This window comes from Catharus ustulatus, chromosome 4 (assembly GCF_009819885.2).
Source record: "Catharus ustulatus isolate bCatUst1 chromosome 4, bCatUst1.pri.v2, whole genome shotgun sequence".
Taxonomy (NCBI): Eukaryota; Metazoa; Chordata; class Aves; order Passeriformes; family Turdidae; genus Catharus; species Catharus ustulatus.
The window spans coordinates 2,207,482-2,228,739 of NC_046224.1; the positions used below are offsets into that span (position 1 = coordinate 2,207,482).

The 21,258-nt window shown below is 44.9% G+C and overlaps 1 protein-coding gene across 1 annotated transcript in view; it reads right to left on the bottom strand.

Moving 5' to 3' along the window:
- The window catches only part of EXOC4 (exocyst complex component 4), a 264,576-nt gene that overhangs the window by 162,149 nt on the left and 81,169 nt on the right, over nt 1–21,258 (bottom strand). Inside the window, exons 8-9 of the mRNA XM_033057550.2 lie at nt 10,908–11,053; nt 7,983–8,071 (exon numbers count right to left, since the gene is read on the bottom strand). Coding sequence (XP_032913441.1) covers nt 7,983–8,071; nt 10,908–11,053 — 235 coding nt within the window. The remainder of the gene's footprint in view (nt 1–7,982; nt 8,072–10,907; nt 11,054–21,258) is intronic.

Sequence of the window (21,258 nt, forward strand, 5' to 3'; positions counted from 1 at the left end):
GTAAGTGGGAAATGCAAATCCCCCCCAAATTCTCCAGGATTAACAGAGATGCCCTGATCCTTTTTCACAGATAGACTGCTGGCTGAGATCAGCCTTTAATAAACAACAATACACACATTTAGACACCTGGAAGGGATCCAAAACATTGCTGAAAAGGAAAAAAAACCAAACCCACGTGGATGGGAAAAGGAGGCCTGACCCCAACCAGTATTTTTGCTGTAGATGAAATGCCCAAAGTTCTCTCCCCAACACCAGGAGCTCTTTGCACTGACAAATACCAAGGACCCTCCTGCCTCCTTTTTTCAGGTATCTCCCTCTGAATTGTTGCAGCTTCAGTAACAATCTCTGAGGAAAAATATCCAGGAACAAACGATTTTCTTCCACATAATCCCCTTTTTGCTGTCAAGGGCCTGACCCCAGTTTGATAATCTCATTTCCTGAAAATCAAAACGCTGGAAATTTAAGCTTCCTAGAGTGTTAATTGCGGCCCTGCTCCATTGCTAATCAAAAAATTGGATGTTTTGCATGAAAATGCTGCTCTAATTAATTCTCAGTCATAAAGCAGCCTGGTTGTAATAACCCCTCCTTGATTGGGCAGCCTTTGAAGAGGCTGTGCTGCAAATCCTCTGCAACAGGACAGACACACCGAGGGAATCACGAGTGGATTCCAGGGGCTGGGGGAGCTGCTGGCCCTGAAAATCCCTGCTCTGCCCTTTCCCCCAGCCCTGCCCAAGCTCAGCTGTGATCCTGAGAGACAAAAGCAGTGCTGTGACAGGAAATTTGGGATATCACATCACTCCCCCTCTGTAAGAGCCTAAAATGAGGGATGTGGGACTCCAGAGGGGCTCTTAAAAATGATACAGGAATTTATTTATTATTTTAAATGCTATTTATTGTATCCAAATTTTGCAGGAATTCACAGGTTGTGGGTGACAGAGCCCAGCCCACAGGTGTCAGCCACAGCTCTGGGTTTGTCTGAAAGCTTCTTCTAGTTCTGGTTCCAATTCATTATTTACTTTTCATTATAGATCATCTTAAAACAAAACAACCAATCAACACCTTTACTATACCTATACTACACCTTTACTATTACCTGTAACCTATCACAACTACTGACATTCCCATATTCCTGTCACTATTTTCCAATGACAAAAGGTCAGTGTGTCACAGTTTAAGCTGGAAGTTGTTTTTCAGTTTTCTTGCAGTGGAAAATTCTGAGATCTTTTCTCTTCTTGCAACATTGGTTTTCCTGTTTGTCTGTGAAAATCTTTTTGCTTGGTAAAAACATCTTTTGTTTGAGGTGGATTTATCCTTTGCTCAGAGTCACAAAAGCCCCTTCCAACTCACCTGCTCTTTGCCTTCTCAGTTACCCAGTGAGACTGGCTCAGCAATTCTTGTCCTCTGTATCAGAACTTGCAATCATTTCTATTCCTTCTCCAGATTCTACATTCCAAGATCTTTCTGCTATACACAAATATCTGTGAGACCTTCCTGTCACATCCTGATCCTTCCCACCACCCCTCCTCATTTTCTGCTGGTTTATTCCCCCTCCTTCCTTAAGGAATATTTTTTAACCAGCACAGGCCACTTGTCACAAGGTCTCCTTTAAGCAGACATGAATCCTGTCCCCTCTCCCCCTCCCCAGCACCTCTGACTGACAACACATTATCACCCACATCTCTGAGAGGTGCTGAACCGAATTTTCATTATCCCAAATGTCAGCATCGCTTTCTGTCACTGCTGAGCACAGCTGGCTCCCTCCAGCAGCCCCTGGGTGAATCCAAATGGAACAAGGCACCTACAAATCACTGCATTTTCCCTGGACCTGGCCTTACATGGTGCCCTTGTCAGATCAGATCCTGGCTGCCTCTGCTGCTATTTCTTGGCGTCTAAATCTTAATTAGCAGAGTTCGTAGTTGATTTTCTTTAATTATTTAAAACCTTCTGGTAAGGAATTTTTCAGGCTTGGGTGGGGAATGGATGAGCAGCAGGGTGGGGAGTAACACAAATCCATGTCCCAAATTTAGATTTGTGTCAGGGAGGTGTTCAAGGTTTTTAATTCATCACCCAGCCAGCAAAAAAAAAAAAAAAAAAAATTAGTGGAGTTTCTAAAAATTATCCACTATAACTTATTGTGTTGTTATACCTTTGTTTTACTGAGGTGAGCAACCTGGAAGGTTCCTAAAATCCCAGATTGGTTTGGGTTGGAAGGGACCTTAAAAAATCACCCAGTGCCACCCCCTGCCATGGCAGGGACACTTTGCACTGTCCCAGGGTGCTCCAAGCCCCATCCAGCCTGGCCCTGGACATTCCAAAGTGTGGAAGTGCTCTAAACTGCTGGTCAGATTTTAGATGTTTGATTTAAAATCCACAAGAACCTCTAGCATTACATTTTTAGTTTATAAATAAATTATTATAATAACCTTACTACTCCCGACGAGAAAAATCACTCTGCAAAAGTTCTGGGTATTTAAATTCACCTCAGAAAAACTGAAACTTCACAGAGTGCCAGAATGGTTTGGTTGAGAGGGTCCTTAAAAATCATCTCCTTCAATTCCCCTCCTGTTCCTTCAAATGGAAGCAAGGGGAACTTATCAATTTTTATTTTTTTTTAATAGTAGGAAGAAGTGCACTGCATCCCTGAAATGCTCTGGACAGAAACTGCCTAAATACCTTCATAAAGCAATATTGAATTTCTGCAGTTTCAGTTCAGCACACAAAATATCTCCAGTAGCTGGGAGGATTCAGCTTGGGGGCACAAATTTCATTCTTTGTTCTATTAAAGACTTTCTCTGTGAAGTCAGGTGAGTTTTTTCTCCTTTCCTTGTACAACAAGCCCTGTCCCCAATTCCAGAGCCAGCAGAGCAAAAACTCATCCACAAGTTGCCAAAGCAGCAGGAGCAGAGACAGCTTTTCATAAAAACCCCAAAACAAATGAAAAAGAAAAAAAACCAAAGGCATGACAACAATCCAAGAATATTTTCTATCCTCCAATGGAACACAAGTATTTGCAGCAGTGATTCCTCAAGGAACAGCACATGGAGCATCCCCCTGAGTGGCAGGATGGCTGTCTGTCTATAAATCAATACCTTATAATCAATAAAAACCTGTCTATAACTCAATACTTTCAATAATCAATAAAAACCTGTCTATAAATCAATATCTTTATAGTCAATACAAACCAGTGGGGTCTAACATGGGACTGAGTGTTGACTCTGGAGTTCTGATCCTGCTCCTGCTCCCACCATCCTTCCCTGGACAATCCATCCCCCAGCCACATCCCCAATAAAATCCTGCTCCACAAAGCCACAGCGAAGTTGAATTACTGCAGAAGGGCTGAGCTTCCAGGGGGGAAGAAACCACAAATCTCAATTTTTGGAGGTGCTGAGCAGGTGTGGAGTCCATTCATGTCCTTGGGAACCAGGGGAGCTCTTCCCAAGCACCTACTTGGAATTACCAACCAAACCCAACCCAGAATGCACAATTCCTAAATATTTCCCTTTGAATAGAAATCTCTTCTGGAAGCCAGAAGAGGGGCAGGTGATGAAGTGGTAGCTGGTGTTCCCTGTCATTTGGAGAATCCTGGAATGCTTTGGTGGGAAGGGATCTTAAATCTCATCCAGTGCAACCCCTGCCATGGCAGGGACATTTCCACTGTCCCAGGGAGCTCCTCAATGTCCAACCTGGCCTTGGGCACTGCAGGGATCCAGGGATGTTCCGGGAATTCCAGCCCAGCCAGGAATTCCTTCCCCAGTCTCCCCTTTCCCCATTCCCTGGGTCCTGTCCCTTGTCCCCAGTCCCTCTGCAGCTCTCCTGGAGCCCCTCCAGGCCCTGGAATGTTCTGGAAGCTCTCCCTGCATCCTTCCCTTCTCCAGCCTGGCAATTCCCAGCTCTCCAGAACCTGACATTGGATCCATCTCCTCTCCAAGGAATTGATGCATCCAGGGCCTTCCCTTGCAATCTCAGCAAACCATCAAGGCTCTCCCTTCCCTGGGCCTCTCTTTTCTATCCCCACTTTCCATCCCAATCCCTCTGCATGGATTCTGAGTGTCCTGAATCCCACAATCCTGGCCTGCCTTGCCTGGGCAGGGAGCTCCAAGCTCATGGCAGGGACACCTCCCAGCATCCCAGGCTGCTCCAATCCTTCCTTGGCCACTGCAGGGATCCAGGGATTCTCTGGCAATTCCAGCAATTCCTTCCCCAATCTCCCCTTTCCCCATTCCCTGGGTCCTGTCCCTCCAGGCTTTTCCCAAATTCCAGCTCTCCTGGAGCCCCTTTAGGTCCTGCAAGGAGCTCTGAGGTTTCCCTGGAATTTTCTCTTCTCCAGGGGAACATTCCCAGCTCTCCCCAGAGAAATATTTCACTTCTGTTCTTGCCCCCACCTTTTGTTTTAATGACAGAGAACTTGTGTGGCTTCAAGGGGAAACACATGGCCAAAGTCTTTCTCCTGCAATTTCAGTGGAATGAGGCAGAAGAATTCCAGCTCTAAATCACTTGCAGCAGGTCCCTTTCCCCCTCTGAGGGATAATGTGAGCCTCATGCTCTGCACTATTTCAGTCCAAATCAAAGGGGTTAATGACAAAGCATCACTCTGATCTTCACACATTTTTAAGGCTATTTAAATTAAATTCTTATTTCAAAAAAGTTAGCGTGAGCTAAACTTTTATAAATTCCTTTCTTTTCATGCATATGTTTCTTTGAAGATCTTTTCAGGAAAAAAGATTCCCTAACAAGTCACCCTCCCCCTGCTGCCACTGAAAAATCATCCCTGTGGATAAGGCTGTTGGGAACAGAAACTGTGCAGTGTTCACAGAAGACAGAGTGTCACATGCCTGCTTTCCACTAACCTGATTGAACAACTAAATTGTATTTCTCTTTAAAAGGAATAAAAAAAATAAATATATATATATTAAAAAAAAAAATCCAAATGCAGATCTTGCTGTGGTCTGGGATTCAGGAAGATTAATGAGCAACCTAAAAGGGAACAGCAGCTCATAATAGAGACAGAGGTTACTGCATTTTTAACGTGAACTTCAAAGGGAAACTTTTCTTGATGCTTCAACTGCAAAGACTCTCAGCAAATTCATCTCATCTATTGTCCCCACTGCCTCCCCACACTGACTTTTTGTCACCTATTGCATCATGTCCAGCCTCTTCCAATTGAGCTGCAAAGGGCAGCAGGATCTTGGCCCTCTCCACTCTCATTCCTGTTTTTGTCCTTTTCTTCTTTGTCAGCTCCTGGGCTTTGTTCTTCCCCACCGTGGGCAGCCTGAGCAGCTCTGCTGCATCCTCCTCTCCTGGAAATGCTCCCAGTGTCCTGCTCCTCCCAAATGCTGCCCCAGCATTCGTGTTGTTTTCATAAGGAATCACTTTTCCATGAAATCTGGCTCTGAAGGAGCTCCAAACCCAGGACAGGAGCGGCTTAAAACCCTCAGTGTAACAGCAAGAACCACCAAAAAAATCCCCAAATTTAAGCCACAAGGCACCAGGAGGAGGACACAGATCTGGAGAGAGTCAGTTCTGTTCTCTGCTTGTTTTTAAAGCCACAAGGACAACTGGGAATGACAGAAGGCAACAGGACTCATCCCAAAGGGGCAGGAAATTCTGGAGCAAGTGCTGCAGGCTCCCTGATGGTCCCCAAAAGCTCAAAATTCTCAACAGCCACAAAATTCTTGGCTTTGTGCCCACATTTGTCCCACACAGTTTGTAACACAGAGCACATAAGTACGGAGAAGTACAGTAATTTCATGATTATAAGCCACACTGAGTATAAGCCGCACTTCTGGGTGTCGGTAACTTTTCATTCTTTGTCCATACATAAGCTGCACTTGATTATAAGCCACATGTTACAATACAGGGTGTGATAAAAGGTATCTGTTCTGTCACCATCTGTTGAGGGTGGGGGCAGTGATCCTGATCTCTGTGGGAGATATTCTGCTAATGGGCATCCATTGAAACCAGCTGGGGCAGTGTTCTTTATCTCATGGGATATCTCCTGTTCATGGCCATGGTTTATAAACCAGCTGGGGCAGTGTTCTTTATCTCATGGGATATCTCCTGTTCATGGCCATGTTTTATAAACCAGCTGGGGCAGTGTTCTTTATCTCATGGGATATCTCCTGTTCATGGCCATGGTTTATAAACCAGCTGGGGCAGTGTTCTTTATCTCCATGGGATATCTCCTGTTCATGGCCATGGTTTATAAACCAGCTGGGGCAGTGTTCTTTATCTTTTCACAACCCATCCTTCCTCCAGCCAGTCATTTTCTGCTCATGGCCATTGAGTCCCACTGTGGGACTGATAAAATTACTGCATCCCATTGGGAGTTGCTCCAGCCAGGGGGAAGAGCCCAACATTTCTTACCAAGATAAAAACAGAGGTTTTGGGACACTAAGGGAGCCCCTTTCTCCACTGGACTCCAGAGGAAAACCGGATTTCTCCACATCCCCACTGGAGCTTTAGAGGGAAACTGCACCTTGTACAGGAGCACTGCTCCAGCTGAGCCACATCTGTCACTGCAGGAGGATGCAGCCACCATGGGATGGGACTGCTGCCAACACCCTGCCTGACAGGTGTCAGGCTGTACTCTGACTGTGTCAGGGTTTGGGGTTTGTTCTTTGTAGTGCTGTATTTCTATTTTAATTTCCCTAGTAAAGAACTGTTATTCCTAATTCCCATATCTTTGCCTGAGAGCCCCTTGATTTCAAAATTACAATAATTTGGAGGGAGGGGGTTTACATTCTCCATTTCAGAGAGGCTCCTGCCTTTGTCAGCAGACACCTGTCCTCCAAACTAAAACAGCAACTTTTCATTCTTTGTCCATATATAAGCCACACCTGATTATAAGCCGCACTTCGGGTTTGGACCAAAATTTTAGTCAAAATGGTGCAGCTTATAATTGTGACATTACTGTACCTGCACTTCCCTTTTTTCTCACATGCTGTGCGGTCAGGGGTGGGCAGTGTCACCCTCAGCACGTCCTGAGCTCAGGTTCTTCCCTCTCAGTCCCAAAAGGATCTCAGAATTCACCACAGAACCATTACACCCCTGATCATCAATGCTGACATCACCTCTGCAGTCACCCAAGTGAATCAAGCTGTCACAAGAGCAATCTCTGCCTCTTGAGGTTTTTTTTTTCACACTCTCATGGGTTTAAGTTGAGGAAAAGTTGTGAACATGAAGGCATCCAAAATTCTCTTGCAAATTATAAAACATTCTCATTTAAAAGCCAGCTGAAAATTACCATGGACAAGAGTTCCAGGAGAAATTCTGCCCCTGGTCATTGCTGTCATATTTGAAGAGCATAAATTATTCCCTTGTTATGATTAGCCCAAGAAGAAAGTGGAGTGGATGATGCAAAGGAATTCAGTCCTGCTGTACATGATCATGGCAATCTTAGGATGTTCCCAAGGATTGATTCTGCTGCCAAACCCAACCACTGGATCATTCAGGGAACACAAATGAAATTATGTTCCCTGGGGCAGGGAACACTTCCCTGGGCACACACAGCACTTGCCATGGGCAATATAAATCAGCAAGAGCAGCCCAAATCCCCAGATTCACCATCTGCAAGCACTCTGCAGCTCCTCAAGTGTACAGAACACAAAGAATTGGTCACTTCAGTCCATCCAGCTTCAAGTTTGAGCAGCCTGAGCTCAGCTCCCAAAGCAATGCAGGGTAAAAATCACAGTAAGGAAATAAACTGCAGATAAATATCCAAGGTAGCTCCAATAACCAAACCCAGTGCTCAAGGTGAGGTTGTTTGTGTTTCACCTATTGTTTTATGAATATTTTTCAAGACCTCAACCTCCATCTGAAAATGCTGAGAGAATTAAGAGAAACCCTTCACAACCTCATCATAAACAAAAGCTTAAAACCTGGAGAGATTCAGGGCAGAGATCAACACCTGCCAGAGGCTGGACAGGACATTCCAGCTCCTGCAGAAGGGAATTATCCAATCACCACAGGATCCTTTTCCATACCTTGCAGCTCCCCACTCCTGCTGTACAGCTCCCTCCTCTGCTCCCTCAGGTAGGCACTCATGCTGATGGCATGGGATGAGGATTCAAACCTGGAATTCAAAGGGATTCAGTCAGTCCAGGCACTGGAAGCACCTTTCTTGTGAGCCCCACTCAGCTCTTAATAATATCAAATGTAAATATATTACTCTCCTGGAAATTAGGCACCAATCAATTATTATTTATTGTATGGCTCTAATAATCCACAAGGACCAATCCAAATATTTTTCCAACCATTTCTGCCCCACCAAGAGGATTTTTGGCACTTAAAAGCCGCTCACTGCCACCTCAGTGACCCTGTGACAGAAGTGTCCCCTGGCCAAGGGCTCTGTGCCTGAGCTCAGTGCTAGGAACACCCCCATGACCATGAGCTGCTGCTCCAGGCTGGCATTTCCCAAAAAAATCCAAGCCTGGATGGGCTCTGGGGAGCAGGGAGAAAGGAGCTCATGGTGGGGACAAACAGCCCCCATGGACACCAGGCTTGGGAAGGGAATTTCTGTCACAAGAAGAACCTCAAGGTGTTGATGATTTGCTGTAAAACTCCTCATTCCCTCCTCAATCCCACTGCTCAGGAAGATGGAATCAGCCTCAGTGCTGCCCTGGGACCACGAGCATCACCCCAGGGACAGGGGGAAGCATTTCACAGCTTTCCTGGGCACTAGTGGTAAGATTATTACTATTAATGAGCCTTTTCTGCTTTAATTTGGACTGTGAGTGTTGGTGTTATTGCAACTGAACTAATAACAATTTATCAAATTACAACAAACCCTTCTGATTTTAATTAAATGAGCTGTAAATTCTTGGCTCTGTGTTCCCTTCTGGCCCCAGGGAGACAAAGAGAGCAACATTATCCCACTGGTTTTTCCAGGCACCAAACCCAGACCTCATCCCTTCTTTTCCACAACCATCCAGTTTTTCTCCCTTATTTCCCTTCCTCTGCCACCTCTTCCCCACATTCCTGTTCCCACTTCACTCCTCCACCCTTCCCAATGCTGATCCTCCCACAAAGCTTTCAAAATATTTTGGTTTTATTTAGAATTACAGAGAATTACAGCCAAGTGTGGCACTGATTTCTTGGGTGTTCCACTCTTGCTTGTGCAGGTCACCCCTGTCTTGTTTTCCAATTTCCATCTTGGAAATCTGAGCCGGCAACCTGAGCATGCCCTTGGCTACTTTTTTGGGAAGATGGCATCAATTATCCAAATTCCCAAATTACCCTTCAACTGAAGCTTTCCTCTTCAAGCCAACATTACAACTAAATAAATATTTTTTTTAATTACAGCCATTTTAAAGGAAATAAAGATTCCAAGTTTTTTCTAAACACCAGCTCCTGATTTCCAGAGAGCAGGACACAACTTCCCTCTATTCCTTGAAGAGACAAATAGCAGAAATATTTAATATTAATTAAATAAGCTCAATATTTAGTATTAATTAAATGAGCACACAGCTACCAAAGGACACAGCACCAACAGCCTGTGAGCAAAACAGGAGGTGGAGCCCTGCCCTAAGAGACACTGAGGAATGAAATGCAGATTTTTGTGGTGACAAGAGGAAATCTCCTCGATTTGGACAGAGCTAATGGAAAGGCAGGGAAAAAAAAAAGCACCAAAGATGGGAGGGGAGACAAGAATAACACTTCATCAAACATGTACAAACCTCAGTGGGCTGAGAAATTCCATTTCAAGGGAGATTTCCATCGATAGGTGACAGCTGACAGCAGGCAGATAAGCAAATGAGAGATCCCAAGGAGTGCTGCTGTCACCGTGGGGACAGCACTGCTCAGGGACAGCACCAGGAGTGCTGGGGGATGCTGCTCCCACCAGGTGATTCCCCCTCCTGCAAACAATTACAGCCACCTCCTCTCTGCTGACAAACTCTAACCAGCCTCAGGTGAGCCAGAGCATGCTCATTCCTCACATTTCAATCCCAATTTTTATCCTCAAACCCCAAATTTGGGTCCTTGTACACCTGGGAACAGACAGGTGAGCAGCCTTATTCTGCTCCTATATCCATCTGCAGGTCAGAGGAAATTCCAAGTGGAATTCTCAGCCCAAAACAGCCATGAGAGGGTAAAAAAAAAAAAACAAGGTGAGGGGTAATAATCATGAGTTGACAGGGGAAGGAGGCAACACTTAATCTCTAATTACAGGAGAGCTCATCCTGGGAGAGCAAAGACTGTGGAAAACTTGAATTTCCAACTGGAATTTCAGTTCTATGAGAGGACATCTACTGGGAGTACCTCTGCCAAAACAGTATTTTAGGTCCTCTCCAAAATCCTCCAGAGGCCCAAGAGAATGGCCAGCATGGGGAAGCAGGGGAAGAGAAGAAAATTCCAGCACAGCTCTCCCGAATCCAGGTGTGAATCTCCTCTCCCACCAGCGCTGCTCAGCAACTCCTCACTCCTCATCCCTGCTCAAATTTGCTCTCCCAATTCCTTCCCTTGGCCACCCAGCCTCTCTCATCCTCCTCTCTCTTACACTCCTCTCCCAACCACTTAATTCTTTGCAGCCTGAGTGCAGAATTAAAGGAGTTAGTGACAGGATTAAGTGCTCAGTCTATGCAGTAATTACACAGTTATCTTAATTCCCTTTGTCCAGCGCACTTTATCTCTCCCTCTAACAGCTCCTGAATTTACCATGGACAAAGGGAGGCAGAATGGATCACTCCATGCTCTGCAGCAGCTCCTGTAATGGGATTCCCACTCCTGGAATGAGTCCTGGGAAGAGCTCAGCTCTAAAACCCAGCTCTGAATCCATCACAGATCTTCAGCTGCGCGCATTAAATCCCCACCCCGCCACTTCCACAGCTCTCACGCCGTGAAACCGCGATTGCCAGCACTCCAGGGACCAAAGGCAGCTTAGGCCCAGCTTTACAAAGCCCTGCACTTACTTGAAGAGAGGGTTTTTGGGTCTCTGGGGTTTCTTCTTGGCGAAGAAGGCGGCGAACTCGCGGCCGGAGCTGGCGTAGCTGAGCTGGGCCGAGGGCTCCGAGGCCGTGCGCGTGTTCTTCATGTCCAGGTACTCGGTCAGCAGCATCTGCAGGGAGGAGAGAGATCAGCAGCTGGGCTAGAACAGCACCAGCATGTCCCTGCAGGGCCTGGGATTTATAGGTTTTATGGGGGAAAACCAACAGAACTCACAAAAATTGTCATTGATAGAAATGCGGCTTTATTTAAAAAAAAAACTGATTTAAAAATCCTAAGGATTGGCTTGAGTTTGGTGAAAAATTTATTTTATATTCCTTGGGTTGGGAAGGTTCTTCAAGATCATCCAGTCCCATCTCTTGCCCTAATCACCAGACCAGGATGGTCCAAGCCTGGCCTTGAACACTCCCAGGGATGGGTTCTTCTGCTCCAAACCCTTGATGGTACCAAAAAGAACCTGCAAAAGTTCCCAAAAGTGGTTTAGAATTTAAGAATGGTTTGGGTTGGGAAGGTTCTTCAAGATCAACCAGTCCCACTCCTTGCCATGACCACCAGACCAGGTTGCTCCAAGCCTGGCCTTGGACACTTCCAGGGAGGGATTTTTCTGCTCCAAGCCCCCGACAATCCCAAAACGAACCTGCAAAAAGTTCCCAAAAGTTCTAAACCAAAAGTGGTTTAGAATTTAAGAATGGTTTGGATTGGGAAGGTTCTTCAAGATCAACCAGTCCCACTCCTTGCCATGACCAGCAGACCAGGCTGTTCCAAGTTTGGCCTTGGAAACTTCCAGGGGTTTTTCTGCTCCACCCCCTGAAGGTCCCAAAAGGAACCTGAAAAAAGTTCCCAAAAGTTCTAAACTAAAAGGTTTAGAATTTTTGAATGGTTTGGGCTGGGAAGGTTCATTCCAGATCATCCAGTCCCACCCCTTGCCATGACCACCAGACCAGGTTGCTCCAAGCTTGGCCTTGGACACTTCCAGGGGTTTTTCTGTCCAAACCCCTGATAGTACCAAAAGGAACCTGCAAAAAGTTCCCAAAAGTTCTAAACCAAAAAGTTTAGAATTTTTGGAATGGTTTGGGTTGGGAAGGATCTACAAGATCATCCAGTCCCACCCCTTGCCATGACCACCAGACCAGGATGGTCCAAGCCTGGCCTTGGACACTTCCAGGGATTGAGTTTTTCTGCTCCAACCCCCTGAAGGTCCCAAAAGGAACCTGAAAAAAGTTCCCAAAAGTTCTAAACCAAAAGGTTTAGAATTTTTTGAATGGCTTGGGTTGGGAAGGTTCATTCAAGATCATCCAATCCCATCTCTTGCCATGACCACCAGACCAGGATGTTCCAAGCCTGGCCTTGGACACTTCCAGGGATGGGATTTTTCTGCTCCAAACCCTTGATGGTACCAAAAGAAACCTGCAAAAAGTTCCCAAAAATGATTCCATCCCTGGCAGCCATGGGGTGAGGGTGGGTGAGCTTTATACACTGATTATAAATGGAAATAATGCTTTTAAAAAGAAAGGTTTGCAATAGTGAGCAGTGCAGTTAAAATATTTTTTATGTGGTTAAATAATTCCAGCATATTTATATGGAGAAATAGGAAACATCCAGGTGTGTGCTGGGGGTCACCTGGGATGGAAAATAGCCTGAAAAGCTGCAAAATTGTCCTTTAATTGCTCCCAACCAAAAAATGCTTCTTTTATCACTGAAATTATGAATTCCCACAGCTGTCAGTGGAGTTTAGGATTGATTTTCCAGTCCCAAATCACTCAGTGAGGGGCTGGGGCTCCCTTTGTGACCCAAGAGTCCCCCTGTGAAACCTCTGCAGACAATATTTGATATTATTTAAGGTGCAGAAGTAAAACCACTCTCCAAGTGACTCCATTTTTAATTTCATTGTGTCTGAAGATGAAACAAAAGCCCTCAAAAATGAACTTCTGTCAGTCTATTTCAAAAGTCTGTTTATTTTCAGGAATTTTTACCTACTCAGAATGTGTTCCATGTGAATAATTAGCCAGTCAAAGCCCATCAAAGAGAGTTGCAGGTAATGAAAAGAATTCATCACTCCTGTGCTGCCTAAGTTGAAACAAATTACACAGGAATAAATATCCAAGCAAATGGAATCGTGCCCCTAATTAGAAACAATTTGGGATGGCTTGGGAAAAAAATAATAATACAAACACACAGAAAATCTGATTCCTAAACCATCTCAATTAAAACTTTACCTGAGCACAGGCTTTGAAAATTTGTGTTTATTGGTAAAAAATAATCACTCTGCTAATTTTTGACACTAATTTACCAAACCTGTTTGTATTCACCTATTTGCATTTCATCTTCTCCACTTAAATTAACAACCTGAAAATCGCCACAAAAAAAAAATCTAATTAAACCCTCAAACTTAATCAAGTTGGAAAAAAGAGAAAAACATTAAGCAATTTGTTCTTCCATTATGGATAAAACCTATTTCTGATGGATTCCACGATGCTGGTGTCACATTATATCCAGGAGTAGGGAATATTAAGTGTGAAATTCAGGGCTTCAAAACCTCCAAGAAAGGTTTGGGTTGGGAGCAGAAGGAATTCTCTGTGGGGAAAAAGGTGAAACAGAGAACCAGGAGATCAGTTTGCTCTAAGATATTCATAAATTGCCAAAATTGGGGAAAATGAGAGAAAAATGTTGCTTTATTTTTAATTTACTTGATTAAACGATTTACAAAATAGGCAGGGAGGATGGTTGGATACAAGGCTCTGAAAAAATCAGAAGCTGTAAAAGCTGATTTTGATAATTATCCTCAAAATTCATTAAATTCCAGGATGATTTGGGTTGAGAGGGATCTTAAAGCTCATCCAGTGCCACCCCTGCCATGGCAGGGACATTTCCACTGTCCCAGATGCTCCAAACCCCATCCAACCTGGCCTGGGACACTCCAGGGATGTGGAAACCTCTAAGAAGAGGAAAACAGGGAAAGAGGAATGGGGAGTTCATTTTTCAGTTAAAAAAATTCAAGTGTAGCAGAAACTGGGCCAGGCAGATCAAAGCTCTTTTTGCTCCAGTGTCCTGAATTCAACACTTCCACAAATTCTTCAGGATGAAGTAATTAAATGTAAATGTGGCTGAGCAGTGACAGGACACAGCCAAGGGGACAGGAGAGAATTCCAGAGAGGATTCAGGGAACATCAGAACATTCCAGGACCTAAAGGGCTCCAGGAGAGCTGGAGTTTGGGAAAGGCACAGAGGGACAGGACACAGGGAATGGGGAAAGGGGAGATTGGGGAAGGAATTGCTGGAATTGCCAGAGAATCCCTGGATCCTGCAGTGGCCAAGGAAGGATTGGAGCAGCCTGGGATGCTGGGAGGTGTCCCTGCCATGAGCTTGGAGCTCCCTGCCCAGGCAAGGCAGGCCAGGATTGTGGGATTCAGGACACTCAGAATCCATGCAGAGGGACTGGGATGGAAAGTGGGGATAGAAAAGAGAGGCCCAGGGAAGGGAGAGCCTTGATGGTTTGCTGAGATTGCAAGGGAAGCCCCTGGATGCATCAATTGCTTGGAGAGGAGATGGATCCAATGTCAGGTTCTGGAGAGCTGGGAATTGCCAGGCTGGAGAAGGGAAGGATGCAGGGAGAGCTTCCAGAACATTCCAGGGCCTGGAGGGGCTCCAGGAGAGCTGCAGAGGGACTGGGGACAAGGGACAGGACACAGGGAATGGGAAAGGGGAGACTGGGGAAGGAATTCCTGGAATTGCCAGAGCATCCCTGGATCCCTGCAATGTCCCAGGCCAGATTGGACATTGGGATTGGAGCACCTTGGGACAGTGGGAGATGTCCCTGCCATGGATGGGGTGGAATAGGATGGGATTTAAGGTCCCTTCCCACCCAAAACCATCCCAGGATTCACCACAGCACATTTGCCTTGAAACTGCAGCAGAAAAATGAAATCCCTTCTGATTTTCCTGCAATATTAACTCATGGGCCAGCCTGAAAATGCTGGCAGCACTTGGCCTCCAAAAGCAGCCTCAAGTTTCCCTTTCTCACTGCACTCAGAGATTCCTGCTGCTCCCCAGTGTCCCCAGCCTCCCCTGATTCCCTGGGGCTGCACAGCCCCAGTTTTCCACTTGTTCATCGTGGAGGATTTGAATAAATCTCCTATTTCAGTGTTCAGAGTTGTGCCCTGGCCCTGCACTTCCTAAAAACCACAGCAGGACAGAAGCTGAAAATCCACTTTAAAGGCACAAAACCCCCCAGATATTAAAAATATCCACTTAAAAGCCAAGTAAAACACCTCCATTGGATTCCTTAGACTGGGCACTTGTTACTGAGCCAGGGTCCCTTTTTTGGGAGCTGCTGTGGCAGTTTGGGTGAAAATTGTGCTTTTCAAGTAATTCTGAGGTTTGTTCCTTCCCTGGCACAAAACCCCAAATATTAAAAACATCCACTTAAAAGCCACAAACCCCAAGCCTTTCCTGCCTGTGCAAGCACAAGGAGTTTTCCTGAAGCAGCCAAGCAGGGGAATTAGATTTGGTCCCACCACACCTGATTAGCAGCTGCTGAGGCATCACTCACAAACCTCGTTAGACATTAATCACAGCAAGATTGATGAGGGGCTCTGAAGTTTGCAGCATCCCATTCATCTGGAACAAGGATTTGGAGTTTGTGTTCCATGGCTGAATCCTGCCATCCCTGGGCTGTGTTTGCATCCCTCAAACAAATAAAGCTGTCCAGAAATGCAGGAGAACAAAGCAGCCTGCACCCAACTGCTCTTTGGGGATGAAAATTAATAATAGCAAGTGGTTTATTAAAAAGGTAATTGTTATGGATTTGGGGGTGTAATTAAATTCCCAAATTGCAGAAGGTCAGGGCAGTGTGTGTGGCCTGTCTGTCATGTTGAGCTCACCCTGCTCTGCCCTTCTTTCCTTCTGCTTCTTTTTCTGCTTCTTTCCTTCCTTGGCTGAGCCCCAGCACAAGCTGGATGGGTTTTTATCATGTCCAAGATTGACCTGAAGAAAGTATGGGCAGTAAAACACACCTGGCTAGGGTGACAGATAAATAATTTTTTTTTTTTGCATTTTTTGTGAGGTTTTAGATAGGAGTGCTGAGCTCTGAATAAATTTTATTCTATAAATTAAAAGCTTTAATTGGTGTTTCACACCCTCACATACCCTGAATTCAGGTGGAAGGTGCAGTGTGGACACTGCTCCACCACCAAACCAGTTTCAAACCATAAACTCTGACTTTCACCCCCCACCCTATCCTTGAGGGGGGTCCTGAAAATCCAAGGAAAACCACAAATTTTTCAAGGGTGAATGAGAAGCCCAGGTAATTACTGCTCTCTCCACCTCATATTGATCAGGGACAGTATCAAAGAACAGATGATAGAAGATTCTATTAAAAAAGAATTAAGGGGGAATAATAGAATTCATGTCCAGCAACAGGGATTTCCAGAAGATGGAAATTCTTATGATGGTGACAAATTTAGCTTTAAATAAACAGAAAGAGATAAAGATTTATGCCATCAAGGATATGAGAAAAGCTTAAAACACCAGAAGACAACAAAGAAATCCAGGCAGGTGCGGGCCAATGTTCAACTAGAAATGAGAAAATCTCTGACACTGGATTTACAAGCTGCCAGAAATCTTAATTCCTCTTTTTATCCTCTGTATTCCAAAAGAAATGCCAGATTATTCCAGCCTCCCTTTATTTTGTTGAGTGGAAACCTTCTCAATTTCAGTCTCATCATTTTGAAAACAACAGTAATTAGAAGCTGACCCTGGAAGTGTCCAAGGCCAGGCTGGATGGGGCTTGGAGCACCCTGGGATAGTGGAAGTGTTGAGGTTGGAACTTCTTTAATCTTTAAGATCCTTTCCAACCCAAACTATTCCATGAATCTTGAAATATGGCTTTAAATGTTAATTAATTTTAAATTCTTTAAATGTTTCTTCAAACCTCTTACAGATTGAATGGACCTGAACTTTTCCTGGCTCACATCTCTATGGAAAATTACTAGACAAGGTTTATAAATTATCATGTTTGGGGAGAAAAATGGCAAGTAATGAAGTGAACACAGAAAATCACATCTCCTGTTAGTGTTTTTTATTCTGATTTTCAATAATATAACCAATGTACTGCAAGGATTGTCAGCAGAGGAAAATTTCTACTTCTACAGAACTGAAAGGAAGTCTTGATATACAGGATTATTGTGTAAAGTTGACTGGAAAATTTGGGGTATTAAAGGTAATGGGTTATTAATCAGTTCATAGGAAATGGCTGTAAAAAGCAGAGCTTTGATCTCACATCTGGAATGCCAAATCAAACCCTGGCATGGCAAACCAGGAAATCAGGGAAAAGAGGTGGAAGGTGCACCAGAGAAGCCTGGAAATTCTGAAAAATCTGGAAAAACAGGAATTCCAAATTCCAGCCACACAGGAGACCAGCACGAGCTGAGTTTTGTTAGGTGAGAGAAGAGCAGGCTCAGGGGGATGGAGCAGCCAGCAGGAAACACCTGCCCTGATGGAATTTTGTCAGAAATCCAGAGGCTGCAATGCTGAAGCTGTGATGAAGGGTCAGGCACAAAGTTCCAGAGCAGAATTAAGCAGGGATGTCACAGGCTCCAGTTTGCTGTCACTGACTCCTTCCCCCAGTCAGGACTGGATGCCTCTTAAAGTACAGAGTCTGTGTCAAATGGGAATTACAGTAATTTCATTATTATAAGACACATGTTACAATACAGGGTGTGATCAAAGGTGTCTGTTCTGTCACCATCTGTTGAGGGTGGGGCAGTGATCCTGATCTCTGTGGGAGATATTCTGCTAATGGGCATCCATTGAAACCAGCTGGGGCAGTGTTCTTTATCTCATGGGATATCTCCTGTTCATGGCCATGGTTTATAAACCAGCTGGGGCAGTGTTCTTTATCTCATGGGATATCTCCTGTTCATGGCCATGGTTTATAAACCAGCTGGGGCAGTGTTCTTTATCTCATGGGATATCTCCTGTTCATGGCCATGGTTTATAAACCAGCTGGGGCAGTGTTCTTTATCTTTTCACAACCCATCCTTCCTCCAGCCAGTCATTTTCTGCTCATGGCCATTGAGTCCCACTGTGGCACTGATAAAATTACTGCATCCCATTGGGAGTTGCTCCAGCCAGGGGGAAGAGCCCAACATTTCTTACCAAGATAAAAACAGAGGTTTTGGGACACTAAGGGAGCCCCTTTCTCCACTGGACTCCAGAGGAAAACCGGATTTCTCCACATCCCCACTGGAGCTTTAGAGGGAAACTGCACCTTGTACAGGAGCACTGCTCCAGCTGAGCCACATCTGTCACTGCAGGAGGATGCAGCCACCATGGGATGGGACTGCTGCCAACACCCTGCCTGACGGGTGTCAGGCTGTACTCTGACTGTGTCAGGGTTTGGGGTTTGTTCTTTGTAGTGCTGTATTTCTATTTTAATTTCCCTAGTAAAGAACTGTTATTCCTAATTCCCATATCTTTGCCTGAGAGCCTCTTGATTTCAAAATTATAATAATTTGGAGGGAGGGGGTTTCCATTCTCCATTTCAAAGAGAAGCTCCTGCCTTTCTCAGCACACACCTGTCCTCCAAACTAAAACAGCAACTTTTCCTTCTTTGTCCATATATAAACCACACCTGATTATAAGCTGCACTTCGGGTTCAGACCAAAATTTTAGTCAAAATGGTGCAGCTTATAATCATGAAAATCCCACACAGGGATCAGGTGAGGAGATCACAAGAGCTCTGTGTCCTCTGGGGATTTTAACAAAGCTGCTGCACCACTCACAGAATGGTTTTGGGTTTGGAAAGGACCTTAAAGCTGATCTCACTGCACCCCCAGCCATGGCAGGGACATCTCCCACTGTCCCAGGCTGCTCCAACCTGGCCTTGGACACTTCCAGGGATCCAGGGGCAGCCACAGCTGCTCTGGGAATTCCAGCCCAGCCAGGAATTCCTTCCCAAAATCCCATCTAACCCTGCCTTACTTCAGCTTAAATCCCCCCAATGCCAACTCTGAGGCTCCTGCAGGAAGGAACCATCCCCACTGGAACTCAGCACCTTTAGGCAGCATTTCCAGTTGATGTTAGAAATAAAACCAGCAGCTGATAAGGTTTGTGTTTGGGGAATGGCTTTGTGCCAGTGAGAAGAGCTCACCCAGATCTGTCCTTGCACCCACCAGGAATGAAACTTCAGCTGAAGTCTAAGAGGGAAAACCCCACAGAAATGACCCCCAGGGTATCTGAGGATGTCTCTGGCATCTTGGTGTCCAACATCAGCCACTGGCAGCAAGATTTATTTTCAGTTTAATGCTTTGGTACCCTGGACAGAGGCACAAACACTGTGAGCTCCTCCTGAGCTGTGCCAGCATCTGAGAAAACTTTGGAATTACATTTCACTTGGAGGAATCAGAGGCTGAAAATCAGAGAAGAGATTTTCTAATGGGATTTCAAGGAGGAAAGCTGGTTAAAAAAAAACTACAGCAGATTCCAAGGATCCAACATGCTGGGGTTCAGTGGGATCAGCAAACACTGAGAGAAGGCACAAAGTTCCTGAGAGATGCTGGTACCAGCCAAAGGTGATTCCAGGGGCAAAGAAAACAACTGCAAAGGAATCCTGAGAGGAAAAAATCTGGGAATTCAAGCTGGATGCAATTGCTGTGACCTGCAATTCTTATAAACACAGCAAAGAGGGATAACTCCTGAGGACTGAATTGGGGATGGACCAGATGATCCTTCAGATCCTTTCCAACCCAAATATTCTGTGATTCCAAGCTCTGGAGACAGAATTGTTCACAAAGTGCCAGAACCAGGCAAGAAGAGCTCAGTGAGGCACCAGTCTGTAGCTAATTATCCAGTAATTTGCTGTATCAAAAGTCTTGATAATTAAAATGCTGCAGGAATTGTGGCATTTCAATAAAAATAAAAAGAGGAACAGTTAATTGAATTCTAAGAGCTCTGAGCTTCCTGTGTCAGTTTTATCACATGGAGAACATGGGCTGAGCACACACCTGGCAAACACACCAAAGGGGGAAGAAAGAACAAAACTTCAATTTTTAGAGGCTGTGAACACCTGTAATGCTGCTCAGCCTGCTTTATCTCATCTTCTTGTTGCTCCTCCAATTCATTTAACAGAAACATAATAATAAAATCCCTTCCAGAATTAATTCTTTAAAGGCACCTCAGAAATTCCATTCCTGTACAAGAAGAATTCCTTTTTTTTTGAGAAAGAGTAAAAAAAATCTCTCCTGAACTCTGCAGATAATACTATCAGTGCTCCCCTCATTATCAATGCTAATTGTGAATTACTGCAGACCTGGGAACTTTCATCTCTCTTCAGGAAGGGAGGAAGGGAAGGAACAAAGCTCAAAATTACTTGAAAAGCACAATTTTCACCCAAACTGCCACAGCAGCTCCCAAGAAAGGGACCCTGGCTCAGTAACAAGTGCCCAGTCTAAGGATTCCAATGGAGGTGTTTACTTGGCTTTTAAGTGGATATTTTTAATATCTGGGGGGTTTTGTGCCTTTAAAGTGGATTTTCAGCTTCTGTCTTGCTGTGTTTTGTAGGAAGTGCAGGGCCAGGGCACAACTCTGAACACTGAAATAGGAGATTTATGAAAATCTTCCACGATGAACAAGTGGAAAACTGGGGCTGTGCAGCCCCAGGGAACCAGGGGAGGCTGGGGACACTGGGGAGCAGCAGGAATCTCTGAGTGCAGTGAGAAAGGGAAACTTGAGGCTGCATTTTCAGGCTGGCCCATGAGTTAATATTGCTGGAAAATCTGAAGGGATTTCATTTTTCTACTCCAGTTCAAGGCAAATGTGCTGTGGTGAATCCTGGGATGGTTTTGGGTGGGAAGGGACCTTAAATCCCATCCCATTCCATCCCATCCATGTTCAGGGACACCTCCCACTGTCCCAGGGTGCTCCCAGCCCCATCCAACCTGGTCTCTAAAAATGGGAACAAAATCTGAGCTGTCATTTTTTCCTCCCCATCTTTCCCACTGGTTCTGCTAGTTTGTTTATGTATTTTAATAACAGAGAAACAAACACTGGTGACAAATTTATTTAAGCCACCAATAGTCAATTTGACTAACTGGGTCATAAAACAAATGGACAGGGTTTATTTTTCTCCAGGCACCTCAGCTGTTCTGCAAACACAGATTACAGTGGCAGAAACGATCTGAGTAACAAGGCCACTTCCTCATTTTGGTATCAGGCTCTTGGCACCCAAACAAAACACAAAACAAATAAAGAAAAAGAAATTCTTATGGAATTTTTGACAAATGAACCCAGCCAGCTTCAATAGCTGGCAATTGCTATGAG